Genomic DNA, 23,468 nt, shown 5'->3' on the forward strand with positions numbered 1-23,468 from the left:
CAGTGACAAATTAAAGAAGTGGCATTGATTGATGCAATGGGGCAGAATATTCAAATTATTTTACAAATTTTTCTCCACCTTTTGTGTGTTGCAAGAATTCAAATTGAGCCTAGAAGTTACATGGATGCAGAAATCGCTCAACGTAAAATTAGCTAGCTTAGGTTCTCACTGTTAAGTCTCATTTCAGAAATTCAATGCATTTCCATTGCCTGCTTAAGCAAATTGAAGAAGTTCAGTAAAACAAAACCCTGCGTTTCAAATATTTTATAATTTTTTTATTGAAGTTATTTATTGTCTGTTTAACTTTCTCGAACCAATTAAAAAGATGTCGAAATATTACTGTGATACAAATGTTTTAGATTGATGCGGGTATATTAATTAAGCTATTGCTAGCATTAATTTCTACGGTTATCAAATGGTAAAATATATTTATTCGTCATTTACTATATATTTCTAAAATATTGGCTTTTACGCCCAAATTTCATGTTTACTGGTTAATGATTTTAGTCTTGAAATTAAAGACACTGTTGTTTTGCAAAAGAATTTTTCCTTAAAAGCTAGATTCAATTCACGTCACTAATCTTTCAACGACATTGATCAATTTTGTGGACCCACACAAAGCTGAGATCTCAATAGTAGCCAAATTCAAGAACTAGGTTTGATTGATGCGAGGGGACATCAATCTAGATGTGTGTCTGCCTTCAATTGAAAACGCACGAAAAATGTTCACCAACGCTCAGATAAATTCTTTCCAAGACATCTGTAACTTTGTACAAAACAATGAAGTTTCTTTTGGACAAAAATCTTATTACTGCGTTCACAAAAGGACAGCATTTGTATGTTAGTACTCACAAAACTCATTTCATAGGGTAAAATACGTGCCATGTTTCATCATGAAGAAAAGGAAGTGGAAAGATGCAATTCCTGATATGCCAATTTTAACCATAATACATATATTTCACTCGGACATACAATAAATAGCTCTCTTCGCCTGTCTAGGTAGTTATTTGGAATACATTCTTCTTAAAAACAGCCTCAGAATCGCCAAAAGCACTGCCATTGGAAAGCCGTAACAATTTCAGACAGAGATAGGACTATTGGAAATATGGAGCAAACTCTGCTAGGACTTCCTTGTAGACAGGCTTTTTGAAATCTACCGCCTGCACAGAAAAGATAAACCAATTCATATATTGTCTATAGTTCCCCGCCTTAATTGTCTTTGGACAAGTACGAAAAAAAGTTGTCACCATAACGTAAACTTACAAGATCAATTACTTGTTCGGGTGATATCCATGACCATTCCCCAAATTCAGCTTTCTCGGTGCCATCACCCAGAAGATTGATTTCTTGATCTTGCCCAGTGAACCTTAAAAGAAACCTGTGCACATCAAAAGTGCCAAAAAACATCATTTACCAAAGCCAACAAAACATCCCTCTACATAATAAGGAGGTAAAGAAAACTTGTCAACAACGTTATATAATCTGCTTGTGTACTGTTCTTATGGGTTTTACTCTATCCAGGCTGACCATATCAAAATGTTTACCATTTCTGTGCCTGACCCTTCCAATCAGATCCCCACTGAATATTTAATTTCTCCCTCACTTTCGGTGGGAAATCATAAGTTAACCAATATGGTACCTACAATATAAAGCCACCGGGATGAACATTAATCATCACAGCAAGGAAAAAGAAAAAATGCTTTATCAGGATTTTGTGCTAGATGAAAACCAATATTAGTGGGTGGATTAACTGACATTCATATATCATATTACTATGATTAGATGTAACATTGTAACTCTAGCATAATCGGAAGCATTGAAAGGGGGCTGATTATTTTGTTCAACACAGCTCAAAGGCCTGATGAGTATAAACAGTAACAATTTAACAAAGGATCGTGCAAAACGATTTTATAATTTTATTAAAACATTTTTTACTAGCTGCAGGCACCTTTCTTTAAAAGCATTTATTATGGTAATCGGAGATATAAACAATTCAAAGGCCTCCAACAACAAGGAAGTTTTTGGAATATTATCTATCTTGGACCACCAAAAGATGTATGAAACATTACATTTGCAGATACATCAAATCAGTACTCCAAAGATACACATGACATCAAATTCTGCAGTTAAATTGGTCATGGAGAACATAATTGATGGTATTCATCTTCAATAAATGACCAATTTGATGTTTTTCATAAGCAGATAAACAGTATGACCCTTGACATGGAATCTTCTTATAATCTACAATCTAGATGTCAGGGTATGATCCTTGTCGTCTTATGCTTCTAACTGATCTGTATTTCTGCAGAAGAACTAAGCGGGTTGTCATGTGAAGGACCATGTTAGAGATATAAACCATTCACAGGCCTAATTTAAGCTGTAACATTGAGTTGGCCTGTGTTCTGTCAAAATGATTTCCTAGGTTTCATATCGAAAGACTAAATCTATGTAGTAAAAGGTAATAGAACTATAGAAGCCTGTCTATACATGATGTTGTGAGGAAAATTTAGGGACAGTTCTGTTTGAGGAAATGTCTCCCGTATTTTTCTTGTTTTCACTTTTCCTATTTATAAAAGTTTATATAAGAATGATGGGGGTCAACTATTTCTTGCTTCCTGTTTTCATTTTTTCCTTGTAACATAAGAAAATGCGAAACAAAGTGAAAACGAAAAAAAAAAAAAACATTTTCTAAATCTGTGAACTCAAGATTCAAGAAAAAGTTAAGATAAATATATTTAAATTTGGATTATTAGGCTAGACTGAAGCAGGTAAGCTATTGATTTCTCTACCATATCTTTTGTGCACTGTTCATGCTTAGTAGTTTCTCTCAACCCGCAGCCTCAATAATAGAATAATCCTTCTATCAAAATTCCTTTCCTTCCATGACTAATCAACTTCTCACTGTCCACACTTCAGGGTTTGTTAGGATGAACTTCTCCATAAGCATGTTTAGGAAAGAAAAATAAGAAGAAAAAAATGAATTGACTTCTGCATAAGCTAAAATTACCTTACGTAAGTTAAAAATAAAAATTTAGAAAAACTATACTAGAGGGCTTCTACAAATAAACCTGTGCATAAGCTAATTGCAATTTTTCTTCTTACTTTTTCTTCCTAAAAGTGCTTATGGAGAAATTCATCCAAATAGGCCCTATTAAAACAATACGAACAGACTAAAATACCGTGATTCAAAGATTGAAGCATTGAAACTAATAAAAATCAAACAGAGTTTAACACATACAACACAATACCACATCTTCCAAAGGCCTTGCCCACTTCACTCATTCTAAAACAAAGTTTTAACACATGCAGTCATCATATAATGCGTTCACATCCTTGTACAAGGCTATAAGCTGGTATGGGTATCCTAAAAGGGAGGAGAAATGCAATTACGTAAACCAGTTATTATGATGGTGAAAAATGATTTGGCACTGATGACTTCAGTACTGCCAAGCATGTAATTTGTAGGGTGCAAGCAAGTAAGGAAATGTATAATTTGCACCTCAGCGATCACTTCTGCCGAATTAACTCCCGTCTCTTCTCTTAATTCCCTGATAGCTGCATTTCTCGGATCCTCACCTTCATCAATGCCACCCTATAAGACGCCACAATTAAGAACATTACAAATTTACAGTTCATTATTCCTTTCAACAAAAACACGCTGAAAAACAAGTAAAATCACGAACTCTTCGGATTTCTTTATTTGTTTATTTATTTAGTACCATCAATAATTTTTTCCCAATTCCCACGCCTGTGCAACACTTTGCTACTGCTAAACACTTCTTTAGGATTTTTGCTTTCTCATAGAAAGAAAATGATAATTTTTTATAGGAATTCAGGTTATCACTCCATTAAATCCCAAACTATTTGAGAATTTTTAAAATATGATTTTTAACAAAAATAAATAAAGTCCTTCAACTAAAAAAAAAGGTCCCTGCTATTAGTTTTTTGCAGCTTAATCCGCCAAAAAACAACAATTTAAATAGTTTTCAAAATTCTAGAGAGTTAATTAAAAAACTTACATGATTAGGATCCAACTAAAGAATAATAATTAGGAAGCTACTAAAAACTACCGAGTAGTTCAGGACGAACATGTAATTTAACCTTAAATTTATTTTTAGTTTTGACGCAATTCATAGAGTTAGATAACTACAAAGAAGAATCGAAAGATGGACACCTGCGGCATTTGCCAAGCATTGGGAATGTCGAGCCTCGAAGCCGCGAAAATCTGCAAAAACACGAATTATTAAGCTTTGATGAATAAAAAGCGGTAGCCAAAAGCTGAGTAATTTAGAGCGAACGAAGGAATGAACCTTTTTGTGAGCGTTCATGAGACAGATACCAACGTTCCTTCGATAACCTTCTGGAGGAGCTTCCATCGTTGCGAATGAGAATGACAGCAAAGAGAATTTAACGTGTTTTGATTTCGGGAAACGAATAATGGTGGAAGCAGATGAAGCAGGGGAACAATAAGCGAATCGGCACAAAGCCATTAGAAGAGAAGAAAAGGGAGAAACAAGAGTGCCAAAATAATAGCTTTATAATGGGCCATTTAAGCCCACTCAATAGAGTACCTTGTTATTCTCACTTCCCTTTTTACTTAGTTCACTCCTCCTTCCTGTTCTTTAAATTATGTTTTCTATTTTTTGTCACCCGTTTCTTTCTCTCCTTCACAACTCTTCTCTCTACTATGGCATTATCCGTAAAGATGTATTTTCTACTATGACATTGTCCGTAGACATGTATTTTCTACTACATCCTTATACGTATATATATATATATATATAATTTTCTATACGTATAAATTGAGTACATGCAAACTCACTTAACTTAAAAAGACATGCACGTGTTTATACTTTACATGTTATTATGTGAGGAGTATGAATTCAAGGTATTTTTTATTCACTTCTTTACTCAGCCATTCAAGGTACTTTAGATGTTATTTAAATGAGTGTTATAAAAAAAAAATTGTACTTGCGGGTATGCAGAAATAAAATCAGCAACGGAGAAAAAATGGATACTGTAAATGGATATCCGCGGGTAACGGGTACGAGTATTTTTAATATCCACATGTTAACGAGACGGATACAAGTATTATAGTATTTGCACCCGTGGATACTTGTACCCGCTATACTCTAATCTAAATTTAAAAAAAATAAAAAAACATGATTAAAATATCAACATATTGATTTTGAATGAGTTACTTTTTTATCAAAATTAGTTTAAGAAAAATCATTTCTTTGTAAAATGTCATTCAACACTATTTAAATAAGTTATTTGGATTTTGTTTAAAATTTATAAATGTTATGTATTGTATTTTATTTGAATTTACAATTAAAACATGTTATTAAATATATATTTTTTTTCTGTAAATACCCACGGGTACTCGTGGATATTAAAAAATTATGTGGGTATCCGCATAACAGATATCCGATATAGATACGGGTACGAGACAATATTTATTCAACTAATAGGGTCCGGGAGAACTACTACCCGTATTATACAGCTATATTGAAATCCCTACTCATACCTAAGAAGGGAGAGTTATACAAATTTAAATCAAAATATTAAACTTTAGTTAAGTAATGAGTTATACAAGTTTAAATTCAAATATTAAACTTTAGTTAAGTAATATTATGGGTTTAAATAAATATCAGTAAGTGTATACAAATAATTCATATTAGGAGAAACAAACGTGTAGAATTAAAAAATATACATTAAATACACGAGATTCATATTATGTAGACATAAAAATACACAATAAAAACTTTGCAGTATTAATTTTTTTTTCTTTCTGAAAGAAATAAAGAACGATGAGCATAATTTAATAATATATTGGAAAATATTATATGTTTGGCAAAAAAATTTAGTTTTTCTAATCCGCTCTCTTTTTAATTTGTTTTGCTTCGTTAATAATCCAATTAATCAGATATGAAATTTTCTTTTATTTGTATTTTATAATTTTTTAGATTGGATTTTTGTTTTAGTTATATAAATTTAAAAATTTAAAAATTTAAATTTTAAATAAGATTATATTCAGATAAAAGAAATAATATGAACTTAATTTCAAAGCATATGTCTCTAATTAAAATTTTTGAGTACCTTAAATTCTTTCCTCCGTGTTTCTTCCATGCTTCACCTCCAAAATTTCGAGAACACTACAGTTGATTGATTCAAGGTATCTAAATCTATTTTCTCTTCTCCATTCCAATAATGTTGCTCATTTCTCCTCTGTTTTATATAGTTTTAAGTTTGATTCATTCATTTTTATGTTTCCATTATTTTATATATTATTTTTTTAAAATATTTATTAGATGAAATAATTATTTTATTTTTAAAATATAAATATAAATATAAATATAAATTTATAAAAAGTTAAGTTTCATTAAAAATAGATTTAGAAATGGATCTAGATTCTTAATTGATTCAAATATTTAGATAAAGATATCTAACTTGATCATAATATTTGGATATAGATTTTAAAATATCCAAATTGTTTTTTCAAACAAAAAAGGTGGATATAAATCAAAATCTGAACCGTATGTTTAGATTCAAATTAGATCTGGAGCAGATATCTAAATATCCAATTCATGCCCACCCTTAATGTTTGCAATATTTATACATAAATATTGAACAATAAATTTGTTGAAAATAAATGTGATTCAAAGTTTTATACTAAAAATAAAATCAAACATTGTATAAAATAAAAAAGTCATAAACTCATGATTATTTTAAAGTTTTAGATTAAAAATGATGTTAAATATTATATATATATATATATATATATATATATATATATATATATATATATATATATAACTAATATCGTATATAACCACAATCTCTTATTCATAATATAAAAAATATAAAAAAGTATCCGCTATTTTTTTTTTGAATGTAAATATATTCAATTCCTAAAACATTTTGGTACGAGTAACATTGTCTATTAATCTATTTTGTAACTAATACATACATTTTAACGTGTCATTTTAATCGGGACCAAGAAATGAAGTTAATCATAAACAAACCATATTGACATTATGTGTCATTTTCTTCGTATTGAGAAGCGAGTCAAAACGTGAAATATTTACATGGAGGAGAATCTATTTTACATTTTCACTAAGTTTGTTCATAGAAACAAGTTTATGCAAATGAACGATGTTGCTAAATGTTAATTGTTGGGAAGAGTAGTATCTAAGCAACATTTTGTAAAGTGAGTTAAATCGATGCATATAATTGTTGAATTTGTATTAACATTTATTTTGTCAGTTGGTGAACTTTTGCAATGATAAAATTAGATTTTGGTGTCCCATAGAGATAGTTTGGAGGACATGTCTACAGTATAAAGTATTAGTGTCTTTTCATAATTGTTTTCATATCTTAATTTAACTTTTGTGGAATCTCTCTCATCACTTCTAAATATTTTTTGTAACCTATTTCACTGCAAGAGTTTTATAAAATTCACACTCTCATTTATATTTTATTTGGTAGTTAGAAGAAATATAGTTTAAAAAAATATTTTTTTGTATTTTTATTTTTTCATGCTATTTTAGCATATTATAATAAAAAATCTTACAAAACTTGTCTTAATTTTATCATTTGTACATCAAACTGGACGGATTGACCATGTAGGGAACAAACTGAACATTTTAACGTCTTAAATGAGGTAAGTTAATACCAAACTTTTTCTTAATTATATATTTTTAAAAATTATTATATATATTAAAATTAAAGTGTAAATATTTTTTAAATTTTAATTAATTAATTAATTAATTAATGTCTTAAGAATAAATTGAAATAATAATTTTTTTATATGTTAAACTACTTTATTATAATTAATAATCAAAATTTAGTTAGTAATAATTAATAATTTAGGCTAGAATATTATTATATAGTTCCATCTTTCAAATAATATAACACAATTTTTTTTTTTAAATTATTATTTTTTATTTTTAAAAAAAAGCTAAACCCATTTTGCTATCCTTACATATAATTCCTGTTATTAATATGTTTTAAGAGCTACAATTATGTAGTTAGTTGCAAATTATAACTTTTTATATATACAAATTTATATATAAAGTGAATGAGTAGATAAAGAAAAAAAATGTCCGTAAAAACGTAAAAAAAAAAACAGACATGTTTAGCAGTTTTGCTCCTAAAAAGAGAAACAAAATAAAGTATCCCAATAAAACAATAAGACGTGAAAGAAGAGTTATTTAAAATTATTCTAAGAACTCAATAAAAATATTTTTTTTACTCTCATCTCAATAACAATTAAATTGTGAAATTGTGAGTGATAAAAAGTTTCCTAATATCTTAAGACGAAATTTATCATCAAAGTAAAAATAACAATTAAATTTCGAGAGTATTAAAAATTTAGTTAATATTAAGATGACATTTACCATTAAAGTAAAAGTTAGACAAGATCTTGGTACAATAAAACCCCACACAAAATTCATATAAAAACTTAAAATAACACTTTACATTAAAGATATTTGTAGTCGTTGAACTTAAACTTTTTTGCACCATTTCCAAAGCATTTGAAATTGTTATCGTAATAATTTTTTCCAGTTTTATAAAGTAGTGCTATTTGAATTGTATTTATTGGACTTATTTAATAGATAATCCAACTTGGAACATGTCAACAGGTAAATAGGAAGAAAATTATACGATAAATCCATCGCATTAATTGTTTTTACAATTTATAATTGAAAAAATCATCTTGTACGATAAAAAATATTTTTTATTTTCATACTTGGATTTTATTTATAATTAATACAGAGTTTGTTTGTTTCTTCGTTAACTTCGTACGTTTCTTTAAATTCTTGAATCTCATATTCAACTTTGACAAGTATGGCTAAATTTAGTTTAGTTTTAAAAGATTTGAATTGAATTTGATCTTTTATAAAATTTAAAAGTTCTTAAAAATAATCTCTATCGTCACCTATTAGAAATGTTCAATGTATACTTTTTGGGGTACTTTGTAATTTTGTTTAAAAACCCTTTTCAAACTATTTTTTATTGTAAATAAGATGTAAAATTATTTTGAAAACAAGAATGGAGATGAGATATACTGTGAAAGAGATTGAATGTGCAAACAACCAAGTCCCAACGTACGAAACTTACAAATACAGCAAAATTGGGTGTTTTATTTACTGGTTAGTTGAATTTTCATAGAAAAATAATCCGAGAGAACAGTGAAAAGACTAGAAAAGTGCCACCAAATACCAGCACAGGCAAATGTGGGACCAGCCTTTAACATCATCTTCGCAGCTTCTTCAACTGATTGAAATACTCTACCAACAATAGTCTCTGATTTCTTCTTCAACTTTCCCTCGGTTATGGTTTTCTGAGACTGAACTTAATCAAGAAGAAGGGGGAAGAAGAAAGAAGGAGAAGAAGATGGGAATTGCAGTGGCAGGTGTTGATGTGTTGAGTGAAAAAGCGGCGATGATGAGAGAGTCTCTGCAGAAGAGTCAAACCATCGCAGACAACGTTGTCACCATTCTAGGTTCCTTCGACCACCGTCTCTCGGCACTTGAAACCGCCATGCGTCCAACTCAGGTACCCTTGTTTCATGTTCCCCATTAAATGGGGGAGATTTTGTGAACGGTTTGACTTCAAAATGGGGTTTTGGGAAATGGGTTTTGGTGGGGCAGACTTTTCTTTGACATGGATGCAATGGGGTTTCGTTTTGGGGGGTTCTTCATTTTTCAAGTGGGGATCTGGAGGGTGGTTGAAAGTTGGATCTTTTCATCTGGGTTTGCAGATTAGAACTCATTCCATTAGGAAGGCTCATGAGAATATTGATAGGACTTTGAAGGCTGCGGAGGTTATATTGGCTCACTTTGATCAATATCGTCAGGTTGGTTCTCTGGTGCTATTTGATTCAACCTTTGTGATCTGTTTTTTGTAATGTAGTATTTTTTTAATTAAGTTACTCTGTTGAATTGATGAATTGGAATTACAAAATCAAATTCTCTGTCATATAGCTGAAGGCATGCTTGTTTGTTGCATGTGTTGCTTCGGTCAATTGTAAACTTGAAGGTCTGACTCTTGTCTCATTTGGTCAACTTAACTGATTTTTACATTATGACGTTATTGCAACTGTTGTTTTTATTGACTTGAAAAAAAAAAACTTATGATTGAGTGCCCAGAGAACAGTCGTGGAAGACTGGAAAATAAAGTTGTGCCGTATAGTAGTGGAGGTTCATAATGGTTGAAATGTATGCTATATATACAATTATATGTGTAAAAGAATAAGTTCTATGTAAATAAAAATAAAATACATAAAAGTTGTTGTTATATATCAACTGAAAAGTTCAATTGGACGAAGACCTGTCAAAGATGACAAGAGGACACAAGACATATGCCGCCACAACTTCAACAATGACAGTGTCTGCAATAGCGGACAGATACGGAATCACAGATTTGAGAAAATCCTGTATGCGATTGTTGCAATAGTGGCTATTTAACAACACTGCACCTTGCTATATATTCTGTGGTGCTTAATGTTGGGCTTTAAATGGACTATAGGAGAAAAGGTTCGAGTAATCTAAATGAGAATGTAAAGATAGATGCATGACCACACAAGAAAGGACATGATACAAAATGTGCATACGAGGAGATGTTGATGTGACACATATTGAGAAAAGGATCATAATAGAATAGGCTAAGGTGGTCTACATGTACAAAGAGTGCCACCAGAAGTATTGATGCATGGTTAGATGGTATTCAGTCCTGTGAAAAGGGGGAGGGGAAAACGGAGTCCAAGAAGGACACTTGAGAATGCTTTTAAGGGTTAGATGGCATGATAAATGATATCTCTGAAAAATTGGTTTTTAACTGAGCTGAATGACTTCATGTGATCTATGTAGCTGACCTTATATAATAGAATAAGGCTTTTATTGTTGTAGTTGTTGCTTTCTTTTCTTCTCCAAGTCATGTCTTATTTTCCTATCTTTATTTATAGTTGTGAAGTGCTATACTTTATTTTAAGCTGAACCTTGATACTTTAACTAGCTTTGAACAGGATGGGTAGAAAAAATTTCATATCCTCGTACTTAAAACTTGATTTACAGGATGCAACTTCAGGACTTTTCTCCTCCTAATTTTTTAGAAGATATTTGGTATGCCATTGACATTTTTTTTATGCTCACATTGATCTATTGTACAGGCTGAGGCAAAAATACTTAAAGGGCCACATGAAGACTTGGAAAACTATCTTCAAGCAATTGAAAACTTGAGAAGCAACATTCAGTTTTTTGGCAGTAAGAAGGGTTTTAAGAGCAGTGATGGCATTGTTGTTCATGCCAATAATTTGTTAGCTAAGGCTATTTCAAAGCTAGAAGATGAGTTTAGGCAGTTATTATTATCTTACAGGTATTTATGTTTGTGCTTAATGTTCATCTTTTGCAATGTTTGGTGTAAAAATTATTTGCCAACATGTACTAAATCATTGATGGTTGTTCCAGACTGTGTTTCATTAGATAAACCAATCCTTAATGATAAACAAGAACGTTTTCCCGTGTAATAGTTGCTTCCTCCAACTATTTTTGCTGCTTATATCTAAAATTACTAGATGATTCTCCTTTTTTTTTTTGCTTTATTTTCATACAATGTTGATTAAAAACGAACTTTGACGAGTCCAATGCATTTTGAAGTGTGCTGATGCTGTAGGTGGTTCGTAATTGTTAGTTACATGGTGGTTATGCTATTTATTATCGAATCATCCTCAAATTATTTAGGAGTATGATTTTTCTCATAGATGGCCATGGTTTCCTTGAGGCATCTGTGGCAATTTGCTTATGAAGTTTGATTATTTAGTAAATGTGTGATTCTTTTCTTCACCTGCTTGGAGAAATTTTTTCTTATATTTGTGTTATTATAGCAAACCTGTGGAACCTGAGCGCCTCTTTGACTGCCTTCCAAACTCAATGCGACCTTCATCAGGATCTCCTCACCATGAGGGTGATCCTAGTGGCAAGATGCCTTCAAATCACCATTCTGAGTCTCACAACAATAATGCTGATGCTGTTGTATATACCCCTCCTGCTCTTATACCACCTAGATTTTTGCCTCTGCTACATGATTTAGCTCAGCAAATGGTTGAAGCTGGTCACCAACAACAGTTACTCAAAATATACAGGTAGTGATCTCTGTTTACTTGTTTATGACCTTACAGAAGGAAAAGTTGAAATTGCCTTGTTATGGACCTCTATATTTGAAAAGTTGTAACGAGCATAAAAGTATAGGGTTGAAACTATTTGGCAAAGGTAAGGAAATCATTTCTAGGTCCTGAGCAAGGTGTTACATTGCTACCTCTAACTTGTTCGAACCCAGTCTAATTCATGCTGGGAGCACGGGAGGTTTGAAAATAAATTGAACTGCCCTAGAAAAACATAATTTTGTAGGCTTTATGGCGTTGGCTAAGCAGTATGATTTTTACACCTCTAGGTGTAGTTCAAAAATGTACTTATAATACACAATTCCAACACTGATTAATCTTGCTTTATGGTTGTCATCATCATTATTATGCAGGGATGCCCGTTCTAATGTATTGGAAGAGAGCCTTCAAAAACTTGGAGTTGAAAAACTCAACAAAGAAGATGTTCAAAAGCTGCAATGGGAGATCTTGGAAGCTAAAATTGGAAACTGGATTCATTTTATGCGTATAGCAGTAAGATGATAGTAGGATTGATGGTATTTTTCTTCTCTTCGTTACTTCTTTTAGGTTCTTTCAAAAATGCAATCATACATGAACAGGTGAAATTGTTGTTTGCTGGTGAGAGGAAAGTCTGCGATCAGATATTTGAAGGCTTTGATTCACTCAGTGAACAGTGCTTTGCTGAGGTGACGAAAAACAGTGTTTCTATGCTACTCAGTTTTGGAGAAGCAATTGCCAAAAGCAAGAGATCCCCAGAAAAGTTATTTGTACTTCTGGACATGTATGAAATAATGCAAGAGCTTCATTCAGAGGTATGGCTTTTGGCATGCAAAATCATTAAACTCATGAGATCAACCTGTAATGATTTATTTTATATTCAGTAGCCTGTAATTAATCTCTTTATATATCATAATAGATAGTTGCTGTACATGTCAATGAATATTAACTTGGATAACTGGTTTGTAGTTTACATCCCATTGGTTTATGAGACTAGTAAGGGCCTCAAATTTAATATTATTATTTTAAGAATGTTTTATCATAAAATCTCAGGTGTCTGGTGCTTAATGTTTTGTGCTTTGAACTTGAACTTTCTTGTGACGCCAATCAAGAAATTTGTTATGATTACTGAACTCATGTACCTAACTAATCCTTGCACTCGATCTTGTGCTTTATCATTTTTTTTGGATGTCTTCTAGAATATTGGGAATACCATGAAAGGGAACTTTAACTTTAGTCTATCATATTCATATACACGTAATTTTTATACAAAAATTCTTGAATAAAAGTTCTGAACAATATACCTACTTTCACTGCTTTTGGCATCAACGAGAAAAAAAAACTGTAGTAAATATAAAAAAGTCTCAGACCTCTAACTGATAAGAGGTTAGGTTAATCGCTACCCTAGATATGATACACTTTAACATTTATCATGCAGAGTAGGTTTGGGCATTCTTTTGTACACAAAACTAGTATTAGGTATATTACAGTGGTGTTATAATCTTGTGATAAACTATTTTACCTGACAAATTTGCAGATTGAAACTCTTTTTAAAGGCGAAGCTTGCTCTGGAATAAGAGAAGCTGCAACTGGTTTGACAAAACGTCTTGCACAAACAGCCCAAGACACCTTCGGAGATTTTGAAGAGGCAGTTGAGAAAGATGCTACCAAGACTGCAGTAACAGATGGAACTGTCCATCCTCTCACAAGCTATGTTATTAACTATGTGAAGTTTTTATTTGAGTAAGTTCGGCTATGTTTTTGTCTGATCCCAATTTGACAGACATACCATGCCACTAATTTTTTAATTATTAAAATTTATTTAATATTATTTTTTAATTGTAAAATATTTAGAATGAGGTTATGTTTTCATAAATTTCAATTTTTTAAAATATCATCTATTTATTTTTGTATGTAGTAAGGCTTTATGATTTAAGAAATTTAAAGTGTTATATCCAAACAAAACATTTTAAATGAAAGAAATTTAAATCAAAACAATTAAAAGAATTTAAGCATTTCAAAATTTCTAAAATTTTAAAATTCTCCATCCTAAGACAAGCTCTGGGAACTTTGCAATCTCATGCTTCTATTTCAAATTTTTATATTTAAGAGAAATTATTTGTTAAAATTCAGTATTCCTATCGTATTTAAGAAGCGTTGATGCTTAAGCGTGTCCTCTGCTCCAATGTATGGGAATTTGTGTACATTTATTCAGGATCTTCGTCATAGATCCGATCTTCACATCTTTGATCTGATCAGAGTTTCCTTAAACGTTGCAGCTACCAATCCACCTTGAAGCAACTTTTTCAGGAATTTGAAGGGGGTAATGATTCTTCACAGCTAGCATCTGTAACAGTGCGAATAATGCAAGCTTTGCAAACTAATTTAGATGGGAAATCAAAGCAGTATAAAGACCTTGGATTGACACATCTTTTTCTCATGAACAATATTCATTACATTGTCAGATCGGTTCGAAGGCATGTCTTCAACCTGATCTGGTTATTAATTTCACTGAATCATATTTTTATCATATTCTGATGGTTCTTTGTTACTTTTTCTCCTGATCCTCTTCTATTTTAGATCTGAAGCCAAGGATTTACTGGGAGACGACTGGGTACAACGACACAGGAGGATTGTGCAGCAGCACGCTAATCAATACAAAAGAAATGCCTGGGCAAAGGTGTTGTTCTAGTGCCTTGCTGACTGTTAAATGTATTATGGATTTCTTAGTGCGTGTATGGTCAATTGATAAAACTGATTTTTAAGTGAGTTGATTCGTGTTTGAATGGTTTTATTAGAAAAGCAAATTAGTAATAGAATTCAGTGTAATGTCAGTGAATGCCAATTATACTGCGAGAACCATGGTATTTCTTCTTTCAATCAATTTTCTATGCAAGTAATGTCTTTCTCGTGCATATTTCTGTAAAGTTATGTTTTCATATTTTCGCAATCATTTGGCTAAAGCCTCGTATGCCATCCCCTTTATTGATTTTTGATTATTTCTTCTTCGGGCACTGTGCCTTCCCTAAATTACCGTTCTTTTCCTTGGCAGATTCTTCAGTGCCTTTCTATTCAGGGCCTTACCTCCTCAGGTGGTGGGAGTGGTACTGCTGGTGGTGATGGTGCAACTGGAAGCAGTAGTGGTGCTTCAAGAGCAATTGTTAAAGACCGGTAGCTTTTCGGTTGCTTACTGTGAACCTTCTTTCAGGAGAGTAATTTCTTTACTTCTTTTGACATGTCTATGTGTACTGTGTGGTCAGGTTTAAGGCATTCAATGTTATGTTCGAGGAACTCCATCAGAAACAATCTCAATGGACAGTTCCTGACACCGAGTTGCGAGAGTCTCTCAGGCTTGCAGTTGCTGAAGTCTTGTTGCCTGCCTATAGATCCTTTGTCAAACGATTTGGGTTTGTTCTCTTTCAGATTCACTTCAAACGTTATTCTGTCATTTCTATTTATGTAGGGAACTAGTATTCATGGAGGTGAAAAGTTGTCTTTGTCCCGAGACAAAAATGCATGAATAATGACATCAAATCCAATTGAAAGAAAAAAAAAATATTATAATGATTTGAGATTAAAGGTATTTTTTCTATCCTTAAAACATGGGGTAAATTGTACTTCATTCCCTTCTATGTTTTGTGTAAATTAACTTGGTTTGCCAGTGTCAACAGTTCCAGTGTTTTTCAGTTTTCAAAGGGTTTTGTGTTGTAATCTTTGTGCACTGAAAATGTTTAGGATGTAACTTTTTGGTAGGTCAACTGGAATTAATCCTGAAATATATCTCAGTTGTTATGTGTGAATCCTCCAGTTTTCCTTCAACTTCTTCACAGTTTTATCTAGTTACTGATCACTATTTAACCACTCATCTTTGATATGTTTTGCATTTGCTGGCTTATGGCTCTTGTAAGAACATTCATTTTGCAATTATGCATGATTGGGAACATTCTGTGTTACAGGCCACTAGTGGAGAGTGGAAAGAATCCTCAGAAGTACATCAAATACACTGCAGAAGATTTAGATCGAATGTTGGGTGAATTTTTTGAAGGAAAAAACATGAGTGAGACTAAACGATAAAATAATTACTAATAAGGTATATGTGGTCTAATTTATCATGATGGTATTTACTATTACGTGGATTGTTTCTTTTCTCACTTGTTATAACTCAGCAGGTTGCATTTGATGGCCGAAAAGGAGTTCGCCATTTTTGTGTTTTGGGTATTGCAACGAGTGTGATAAGATGGTGATTTCTCTGCTTCCGTACATTCTGTGTATAGTTTCATTTGATTTGTTGCATGAGGTGTTAGTCTTCAAAGCAAATGTATGTTTGATAATAGAATCTTGGTTTACTTGAGCATTGGTTTGTATCTTTTGGGATGCGTGTACAAGTGATTGTGATTATATGAATGAAATTTTTGCAGTTTTCATTTTGGGACTTGCTGTGATTTTATAAACATGATTTTGTAATTCTTGTTACTTACATTATATGAATGAAATTTTCGCAGTCTTCATTTTTAAACGTTTCATTTTTAGTTTTTTACGTTTAAATACATTAAAAATATGTCTTCATATGATGACAATTATAAATTACGTGGATTGTCATAGTAACTAAAATTAAAGAAAATTTTTGTAAGGGTTAAAAATTAAAGAAGAAACACGAGTGTAAAAAAATTTACAATCAAATTATTGCCGCCAGAATTTATAAATTTAATTTAAAGTAAAATATAAAATAAAAAATTTAAATGACAAGAAAAATCACCCAGCAATATAATTTATCACTTAATTATAATTTTTGTTGACCCAAACACTTTATATATTAATCCAAGTTTTAGGACTTTTGTAATAACTCATCATCCATGTCACCAATCAAGATTACATTAAAAAATTAAAAATTATGCAGTTTTTTAACATGTCACGAAGCTATAACTTAACTAGCGAAAGACTATAAAAGAAATTTATCAAAACATAGTCTAATTTGACCGGTTTAAGCATGATCATAATAATAATAATAATAATAATAATAATAATAATAATAATAATAATACATTTTTAATTTTATATTCATGCATTATTGATGATAACTAAGGATTCTAAGTAAAGTCGAGCCAAGAAAAATGATAGTTAAGTGGATACAATATTATTCACGATTCTTTTTGTTATTTAAGTTTTTTATGTTACATTAATAAAATACGTAAGAAAGAGAATAGATGAATTTTTATCTGTATCGGTGAATTAATTCACTTGTATCATTATATTATATTATATTATTAGTTTTAATAGTGTATTAGAATTGATTTGAGACGTATATAAGAAGTGTGAGAGAGAGGGAAGCATGGCCACGTTGATGGCTAGAGTGCCACGAATGGTATATAGCGCGCAACAGCGCTTCGTCAACAATCGGGTTTCTCTTCCGAAAAATTTTGCAATGGCTACTCACTGTGTTGGTAATCTCATACAATAACCATCGCTGAATGCTTTCTAAGCTATCGATTCATTTCGCTTTGTTTTCTTGAATTTGAAGGCAGGGAGAGGGCTTTCAAAGGGACATTCGATTACGCTGCAGCCAAGTACGCCGATGGCTTAATGCCTCACATTCTGCATCTGTACCGTAACATTTTCACTGCTTCCATCACTTCTCTATCCGTTTTTCTCAATAACTCTTCTCTTCGTATTCTTTCGTTTTAATTTGAGGCCGTGTTTTCATTTCAGGTATGGATCGTGCGCAACGCCTCGCGACTTTGACATCTATGCTGCTAATGCTTCCTTCGAAGATCCGCTCATGTGTGCTCGCGGGTGAGCATGCGTGTTTTGTTGTTATTTCTTTTCGTTTTTTTTTTTCCCTCAGATACTCACTAAACGCTGGATTTTAATTCATACTTACTGCAGAGTGAAACAAATCAAATCAGCATTCTATTCTCTTCCCAAGGTTTTCGTTACTTTCTTTTTTGTTCTATTGCTTTGGATGTTCTAAATGATTGCCTCAAAATCTTTGTGTGTTACAGAACATTAGGCTAAATTTCTCGCTAAGTACTTATCGGAAAAGATAATACGAACTCCGATAAATTAAAATCAACTCATGCACTTCAAATTTATAGAAGCTCTGCATTTTATTTTTCTGAAAGTAGGAGGATAATTTTATTTTCACTTAAAAGCAAAAGTTTAGTTCTCGTGATATTTGTCAAAAGATATACAAACTTCTGTTCAAGATATAACAGTTTCTGAATAGTTGGTTGTATGAATGTGCCATTATCAGTAATAAATTAGACTCCATTCAAGCTTCTGTTTGATGCTTTTTGTACTGGCTGAAAGGATGATACAAAGAGAGTATTATCTGTAAATTAAATCGTTGTATAATGAAATACTTCCTGCTTGCAATTTGTTGTCACGCTGTTATCTCTCTCTTGACATTGTATCACCAAGATATGAGTAATAGTGAAAAGCCTTGAGCGTCTATAATGTTAGTGTCATCAAGCACCTGATAGAAGTAATTTAACAGTAAGAAATGTCTTTTCCTTTTTGTTCCTTAGAGTGGAAGAGGTTTTTTTTTTTTTTTTTTTTTTTTTTTATATATTAGAAGCAGATTAGCTATTCCTATATAATGGTTTTTTCAATAGTTGTGTTAGACAAAATTTATCTTGTTTCAGGTGTTTTTTCTTTTCTCTTTCTTCTTAATGTTGAGCTAATTCCCAAATTCTTTTTTGTCTGCATATATCCCAGTTATTTAAGGAGTCAAAGATTGTGGAATACAGTATCAAAGAATATATGATCTCACCTGGGAATGGAGAGGTTAGTAAATCTAGTGTCACTTAATTTATATAGTGTATATATATTGTACTTCAATCTTTTGTGTTGTTTAAAAGTTCAAGTGCGTACTTGATCTCTCTGGATGATCCAAGATGATGGATGTTGCTTACAGATATTAATTGACAATAAGCAATACTATAAATTCTTGGGGAGGAATATAGACATGGTATCGCTAATCAAGTTGTATCTCAAAGAGGGTAAAATCGTTCGCCATGAGGACTGGTATGTATTAATCTCTGAGCACACTGTTTTCTGCTTTCCTTAAAAAAAAAATCAAAATGACATTTTAGGATTATTTAGGACTCCTTACTTTGAATTTAGTAGTACTAGAAATATTTGCAACTTATCCTATATTGTCTAAGAGTCATATTTTTGCCAATGAATAGAACATATGGAGTGAATGTTGAATAGAAGATTCACTTGTAATTTATAGATTATCTTGCGCATCTATTTAGTTAGTCATAATAAAACAATCATGCCATGCTACCACTATGTGCTCGTATGTATACTTGCATCTGCAATTCTGCATGTGCATGAAGAGAGGGAGCCTTTCTTTTTTTCATACAAACTGATAAATGGTGGTTTGAAGTAACTGTAAAAGTGATTATAATTTAGTGCTTGTCCCAAAGGTATAATCGTGGTCCCTGACGAAGTAAACATTTTTACGTCAGGTTATTCTTCGATATCTTTTTGGGTTAAGGTTCTTAATAGTGTACTTCGATATTTAAGATGAACACGATGAGTTTAGAGCTGAGTAATTGAGTGTAGTTAAAATTTAGAAGAGAATTAGTTCCCCTGACGTAGAAGTTCATGGCTAAAAATGTCTGATAGGGCTGCTGAACACAGAAAAGTTTACAGAAGACTGAAATTCTTTATCACTTTTTTTATAACCAGGGGCTATACTTGAAGACTGAAAGTAGTTTGATTTAAAAATCAGATCGACTCAAAACCTAACGCACTTCATTCATATTTTTTTATTATTTGATTGAAATTATTAAATTTTGCAAGTATTCTCATTTAACGGATCTTTACATAAAATTGTAACTTCTAATAAAATTTTAAATAATAAATAGAAGGCAAGAGAGTGTATTATAGCAAGCTCTAATGGTTATTATATACGCATACTTTTACAGTTTAATTTTATAATTATAATTTCTTATACTTGTGAATCAAACAAAATAAACTATTATCTTTTCTTAACTCCATTAAAATCCATATTTTCCTTAATTTTTCAGTCAAACATAATGTTTAATTAAAATTTCTTCCTTCCTTTCCTTTCTTCTCTCCTCTATTAAAATTTCTTCCTTTCCCTCCCAATAATCAAATATGATGTCTAGTAAAAAAATATTTTATTTCTCTCTCAATTTTTTCCATAAATTATTTTTACTACAATAATATGTTTTTTTTAAAATGAAAAATATTATTAAAAAAATAAAAATAATAACAAAATATGAGAATTCAAACCAAGTCCATGCACAAAAAGTACATAGCAAATTTCTTTCAAAACAACTCTAAATATAGAAACATTATACCTGTCATGAAAAAAAAAATCAAGAACAACCTAGACGACATATACAATATCATAAAATTTATAACGAATTTTATTTTTTAATCCTATGGAAACTAACTTATCCTCAATGATTTTCCTACCTATAATTATAATTATGATAGCACTTAAACTCTATTCTTTTATTCTTTTACATATATTCAAGCATTTTCTCCATTTTTCCTCTTAAACCAAGGAACAATTAAGTAAAGTCTTACATAACTCTAACATTACTTTCTAACCAATTACATCTAAAACAATCTTCCTTAAAATACTCGATAGCAAGAATAACTCCCATATTTCAACATATAAAGAATTCTACATCAAAAAATGTAGAGAAATTGTCAATGTATTGACTCATTCTACCTCCGAAAAAGCTAGTACAAGTCGTAAGACCGAGATTTTCACAAGTTACACCATAAGTATTCATCTAAGTTCAAATTGTCAAAGGACTTGTATACGAGAAGAATTTCTTCTTGATCTAGTGGTTATATCAAAATATTTTTGAATCAGAAAATCGGGTATATCATTCTTTATATGTTTCACAGAAGTATTACCTATCAACTTTACATATCCTCAACTAGTGTGCACGACAATTTGCAACGAAACATTTTGTTGAAATTTGTTATAATTTCTCATCTCCAAATTATTTAAATAATAAAAGTTACGATAGTTAGTTAGATGAGTTTCAATAAGACACCCCGTGGGGAATTAATTAATGAAAATAATTAAATGAGTTGTTGACACTGTAAATCCGCAGAAATATCCTAGAGTTAACACCAAATACATACAACTATTTTAAGTTAAAAAAAAGAGAAGGTAATGTATGACTACTCTTTATCCTTTTTAAGAGAACACGTGGAGTATCAATTCAGCCCTCTACCTGTATCTCTTTATCAACTGGAAGCCCATTAATATTTGTACCTGTTTATCAACTGAAAGCCCAGTAAATAGAAGTTTACATAATACACGCATTTTTGAGGGAGAAATAAAAGCATATTAGATTAGTCTCTCGTAATCCTTTGGAGCAGTAGCAACATAGACAATTTTCTACCTAATATCCTTAACTATATATTTTTAGTCAATATACAACCATTGTTGTAAATTAATAAGATAATTCCTCCCATGATGGGAAAAGATGATTGTCATCAAGATAAATTGTGCGATCACAGTTTTCTCTCCTCCCATTAATTAATTAATTAATAAAAAAAAAATCATTATGGAGAACGAGTGAGATGATGAGTGTCACTAATCGTAGCATTTATGTAAATATTTGACCATAGTCAAAAAGAGATTTATGTACAGGGAAGGTAGGATTTATTAGTTAAAGTAATGTTTAAGGTTTTTTCCTGTTTGAAAACTTCAAAGCCCGTATTTTATATTTTAGTTTTTATCTATTATTCTTTTAATAAAGTAATGAAGTAGATAAAAAGTTTTCTTAATTTAAAAAAAAATTACTTGTTTTCATATTTTTCATAATTTACAAATACCTTTGCTATACAGGGTAAAAAGCATGTCAACTAACTAAGCTTTTACATAGTCGTGATCAATTGAAACTCGGTGTTTAGACACTCAAGCCAGGGTACATTGGTTATTAGAACTTGCAAAGGACGGGCAAATTTGCAAAAGCGCTTTGCTTGTTTTTCAGAAGTGTGTATCTATGATTTGGTTCATTTTAACTCGCATGCTTCACAAATGCATCCTAGTTTCCTGTGATGGAAATGAGTTGAATAAACTATAAATTATACAACATTTAGGGCCGTAGAAACTAAGTCAATATATTGTTTTTGCTATACCAACTAAAAATAACTGAAGGCTCGGGTAAATGTTTCTTCTATGTTCCAAAAACAAAATGTAAATACTTCATCAATGCTTTAGTGTAAGCAATAATAACTCCACCTATGTGACTAAATTTTATGTTTACAAACCCAATAGGTGGGACAAAAAACCAATTACGAATAGAGAAACGGCGAAGGTGCCATTTCTCGGACGAATAGCAGAAATAACTCGCAGAGGGTCAATGCTTGCAACGCATGTGCTTATGAGGTTCGGGAAGGACCCTAGTGTGTGAACAACAAAAGTCCTTGCAAAATACTATAAGTTTTATCATATGGGCCTGTATATGCGACTTCATGTTCGTACCTCACGTTGTTTGTAAAGCATATATGTACTATCATGTTTATTTGTTGTGGCCCGTATTTGCAATTACTGCACCCCTGATATATTATTTTGCTGATAAAAGAATGTTTATTTCTTGTGGCTATGATGAATAGTAGAATATATTTTGATGAAACATAATTTGTCGAACTGGTCACGTCAATCCAAGGTAAATATCTATTTATCTCCTATCTCTATTAATAACTCGAATAAACATATTAATGCATGTGCAGTGTGTATTTTTCTGTGAGGGGTAAAATATTATTTTTATCATATCATGATGTGGTTCTGTACTTTTAGGTAAAATATACATAATGCTTCATATTGCACATTTTCTTGAAGTTTATTATACTTATACATGCTAAAACTGAAATGTATAATTTACATGTAGCTTGGTACATTTAGCGTGATGAGAAATAAAAAAATAAATATGATGAAAGAGGAAGGAAATGGACTTCTTGTTACATGCTGTGTTTTCCCAAAGCCCTTACCATAAGCCCAAAATAAGGAAGGATCTCAAAAGAACTTTGTAAGCAGTGAGTGTTTTGTTGGAATTTTTTAACTTTTGTGTAGCCATCCTCGTTAACTTTTTGACTGGTCATATTAGCCTTTAGAACAAAGGTCATTCCTACACAACATTCCTCCCACTAATGACCTTATGGATCCATCTTTGTTTGTCCCCAGCTAGTTGAAGGATCCAAGGTCACTGCACAGATGATGCTGTGAATGTGTCTGAGAGAAATGTCCACAATTATACACTGATTATTGGGAGTTCTAGATCCGAGAAATCCCTTACTTTCATGC

General features: G+C 31.4%; 3 protein-coding genes across 4 annotated transcripts; 2 read left to right on the forward strand and 1 right to left on the reverse strand.

Moving 5' to 3' along the window:
• Nucleotides 1-837: 837 nt before the first annotated feature.
• LOC114190099 (nudix hydrolase 26, chloroplastic) lies at nucleotides 838-4,511 on the reverse strand. The gene is made up of 6 exons (XM_028078866.1): nucleotides 4,311-4,511; nucleotides 4,175-4,225; nucleotides 3,500-3,592; nucleotides 1,545-1,639; nucleotides 1,264-1,378; nucleotides 838-1,160 (listed from the first exon to the last, which is right to left on the reverse strand). The coding sequence occupies exons 1-6, from the start codon at nucleotides 4,488-4,490 to the stop codon at nucleotides 1,095-1,097; spliced, it is 600 nt and encodes a 199-aa protein (XP_027934667.1). The 5' UTR covers nucleotides 4,491-4,511; the 3' UTR covers nucleotides 838-1,094.
• Nucleotides 4,512-9,177: 4,666 nt separating this feature from the next.
• Nucleotides 9,178-16,592, forward strand: LOC114191728 (exocyst complex component EXO70A1-like). Of its 2 annotated transcripts, none has more exons than XM_028081089.1 (13): nucleotides 9,178-9,561; nucleotides 9,767-9,862; nucleotides 11,174-11,379; nucleotides 11,888-12,145; nucleotides 12,538-12,676; nucleotides 12,763-12,975; nucleotides 13,698-13,903; nucleotides 14,440-14,637; nucleotides 14,741-14,840; nucleotides 15,213-15,331; nucleotides 15,421-15,567; nucleotides 16,117-16,250; nucleotides 16,327-16,592. In XM_028081089.1, exons 1-12 carry the CDS (start codon nucleotides 9,400-9,402, stop codon nucleotides 16,232-16,234), a joined length of 1,962 nt encoding a protein of 653 aa, XP_027936890.1. In that variant the 5' UTR covers nucleotides 9,178-9,399; the 3' UTR covers nucleotides 16,235-16,250; nucleotides 16,327-16,592. The 2 variants fall into 2 exon arrangements, with proteins under 2 accessions (XP_027936890.1, XP_027936889.1); XM_028081088.1 differs by having other exon boundaries at nucleotides 9,179-9,561; nucleotides 16,330-16,592.
• An 874-nt stretch (nucleotides 16,593-17,466) lies between these two features.
• Nucleotides 17,467-22,814, forward strand: LOC114190534. The gene is made up of 7 exons (XM_028079460.1): nucleotides 17,467-17,601; nucleotides 17,679-17,760; nucleotides 17,867-17,950; nucleotides 18,044-18,083; nucleotides 18,875-18,943; nucleotides 19,074-19,183; nucleotides 22,443-22,814. The coding sequence occupies exons 1-7, from the start codon at nucleotides 17,490-17,492 to the stop codon at nucleotides 22,576-22,578; spliced, it is 633 nt and encodes a 210-aa protein (XP_027935261.1). The 5' UTR covers nucleotides 17,467-17,489; the 3' UTR covers nucleotides 22,579-22,814.
• The last annotated feature ends 654 nt before the right edge of the window (nucleotides 22,815-23,468 follow it).

Source organism: Vigna unguiculata, chromosome 7 (genome assembly GCF_004118075.2).
Source record: "Vigna unguiculata cultivar IT97K-499-35 chromosome 7, ASM411807v1, whole genome shotgun sequence".
NCBI classification, from domain to species: domain Eukaryota; kingdom Viridiplantae; phylum Streptophyta; class Magnoliopsida; order Fabales; family Fabaceae; genus Vigna; species Vigna unguiculata.

What these genes read in the sequence shown, in the direction of transcription:
- LOC114190099 (XM_028078866.1), bottom strand. Translation starts at nt 4,490, where the DNA reads ATGGCTTTGTGCCGATTCGCTTATTGTTCCCCTGCTTCATCTGCTTCC. An exon ending in TCATGAACGCTCACAAAAAG is followed by an intron (nt 4,226 to 4,310) that starts GTTCATTCCTTC and finishes GTGTTTTTGCAG; the next exon opens with ATTTTCGCGGCTTCGAGGCT. An exon ending in AAGGGTCAGGCACAGAAATG is followed by an intron (nt 1,379 to 1,544) that starts GTAAACATTTTG and finishes TGATGTGCACAG; the next exon opens with GTTTCTTTTAAGGTTCACTG.
- LOC114191728 (XM_028081089.1), top strand. Translation starts at nt 9,400, where the DNA reads ATGGGAATTGCAGTGGCAGGTGTTGATGTGTTGAGTGAAAAAGCGGCG. An exon ending in TGCAAGAGCTTCATTCAGAG is followed by an intron (nt 12,976 to 13,697) that starts GTATGGCTTTTG and finishes ACAAATTTGCAG; the next exon opens with ATTGAAACTCTTTTTAAAGG. An exon ending in TCCTTTGTCAAACGATTTGG is followed by an intron (nt 15,568 to 16,116) that starts GTTTGTTCTCTT and finishes TCTGTGTTACAG; the next exon opens with GCCACTAGTGGAGAGTGGAA.
- LOC114190534 (XM_028079460.1), top strand. Translation starts at nt 17,490, where the DNA reads ATGGCCACGTTGATGGCTAGAGTGCCACGAATGGTATATAGCGCGCAA. An exon ending in AATGGCTACTCACTGTGTTG is followed by an intron (nt 17,602 to 17,678) that starts GTAATCTCATAC and finishes TTGAATTTGAAG; the next exon opens with GCAGGGAGAGGGCTTTCAAA. An exon ending in ATCGTTCGCCATGAGGACTG is followed by an intron (nt 19,184 to 22,442) that starts GTATGTATTAAT and finishes CAAACCCAATAG; the next exon opens with GTGGGACAAAAAACCAATTA.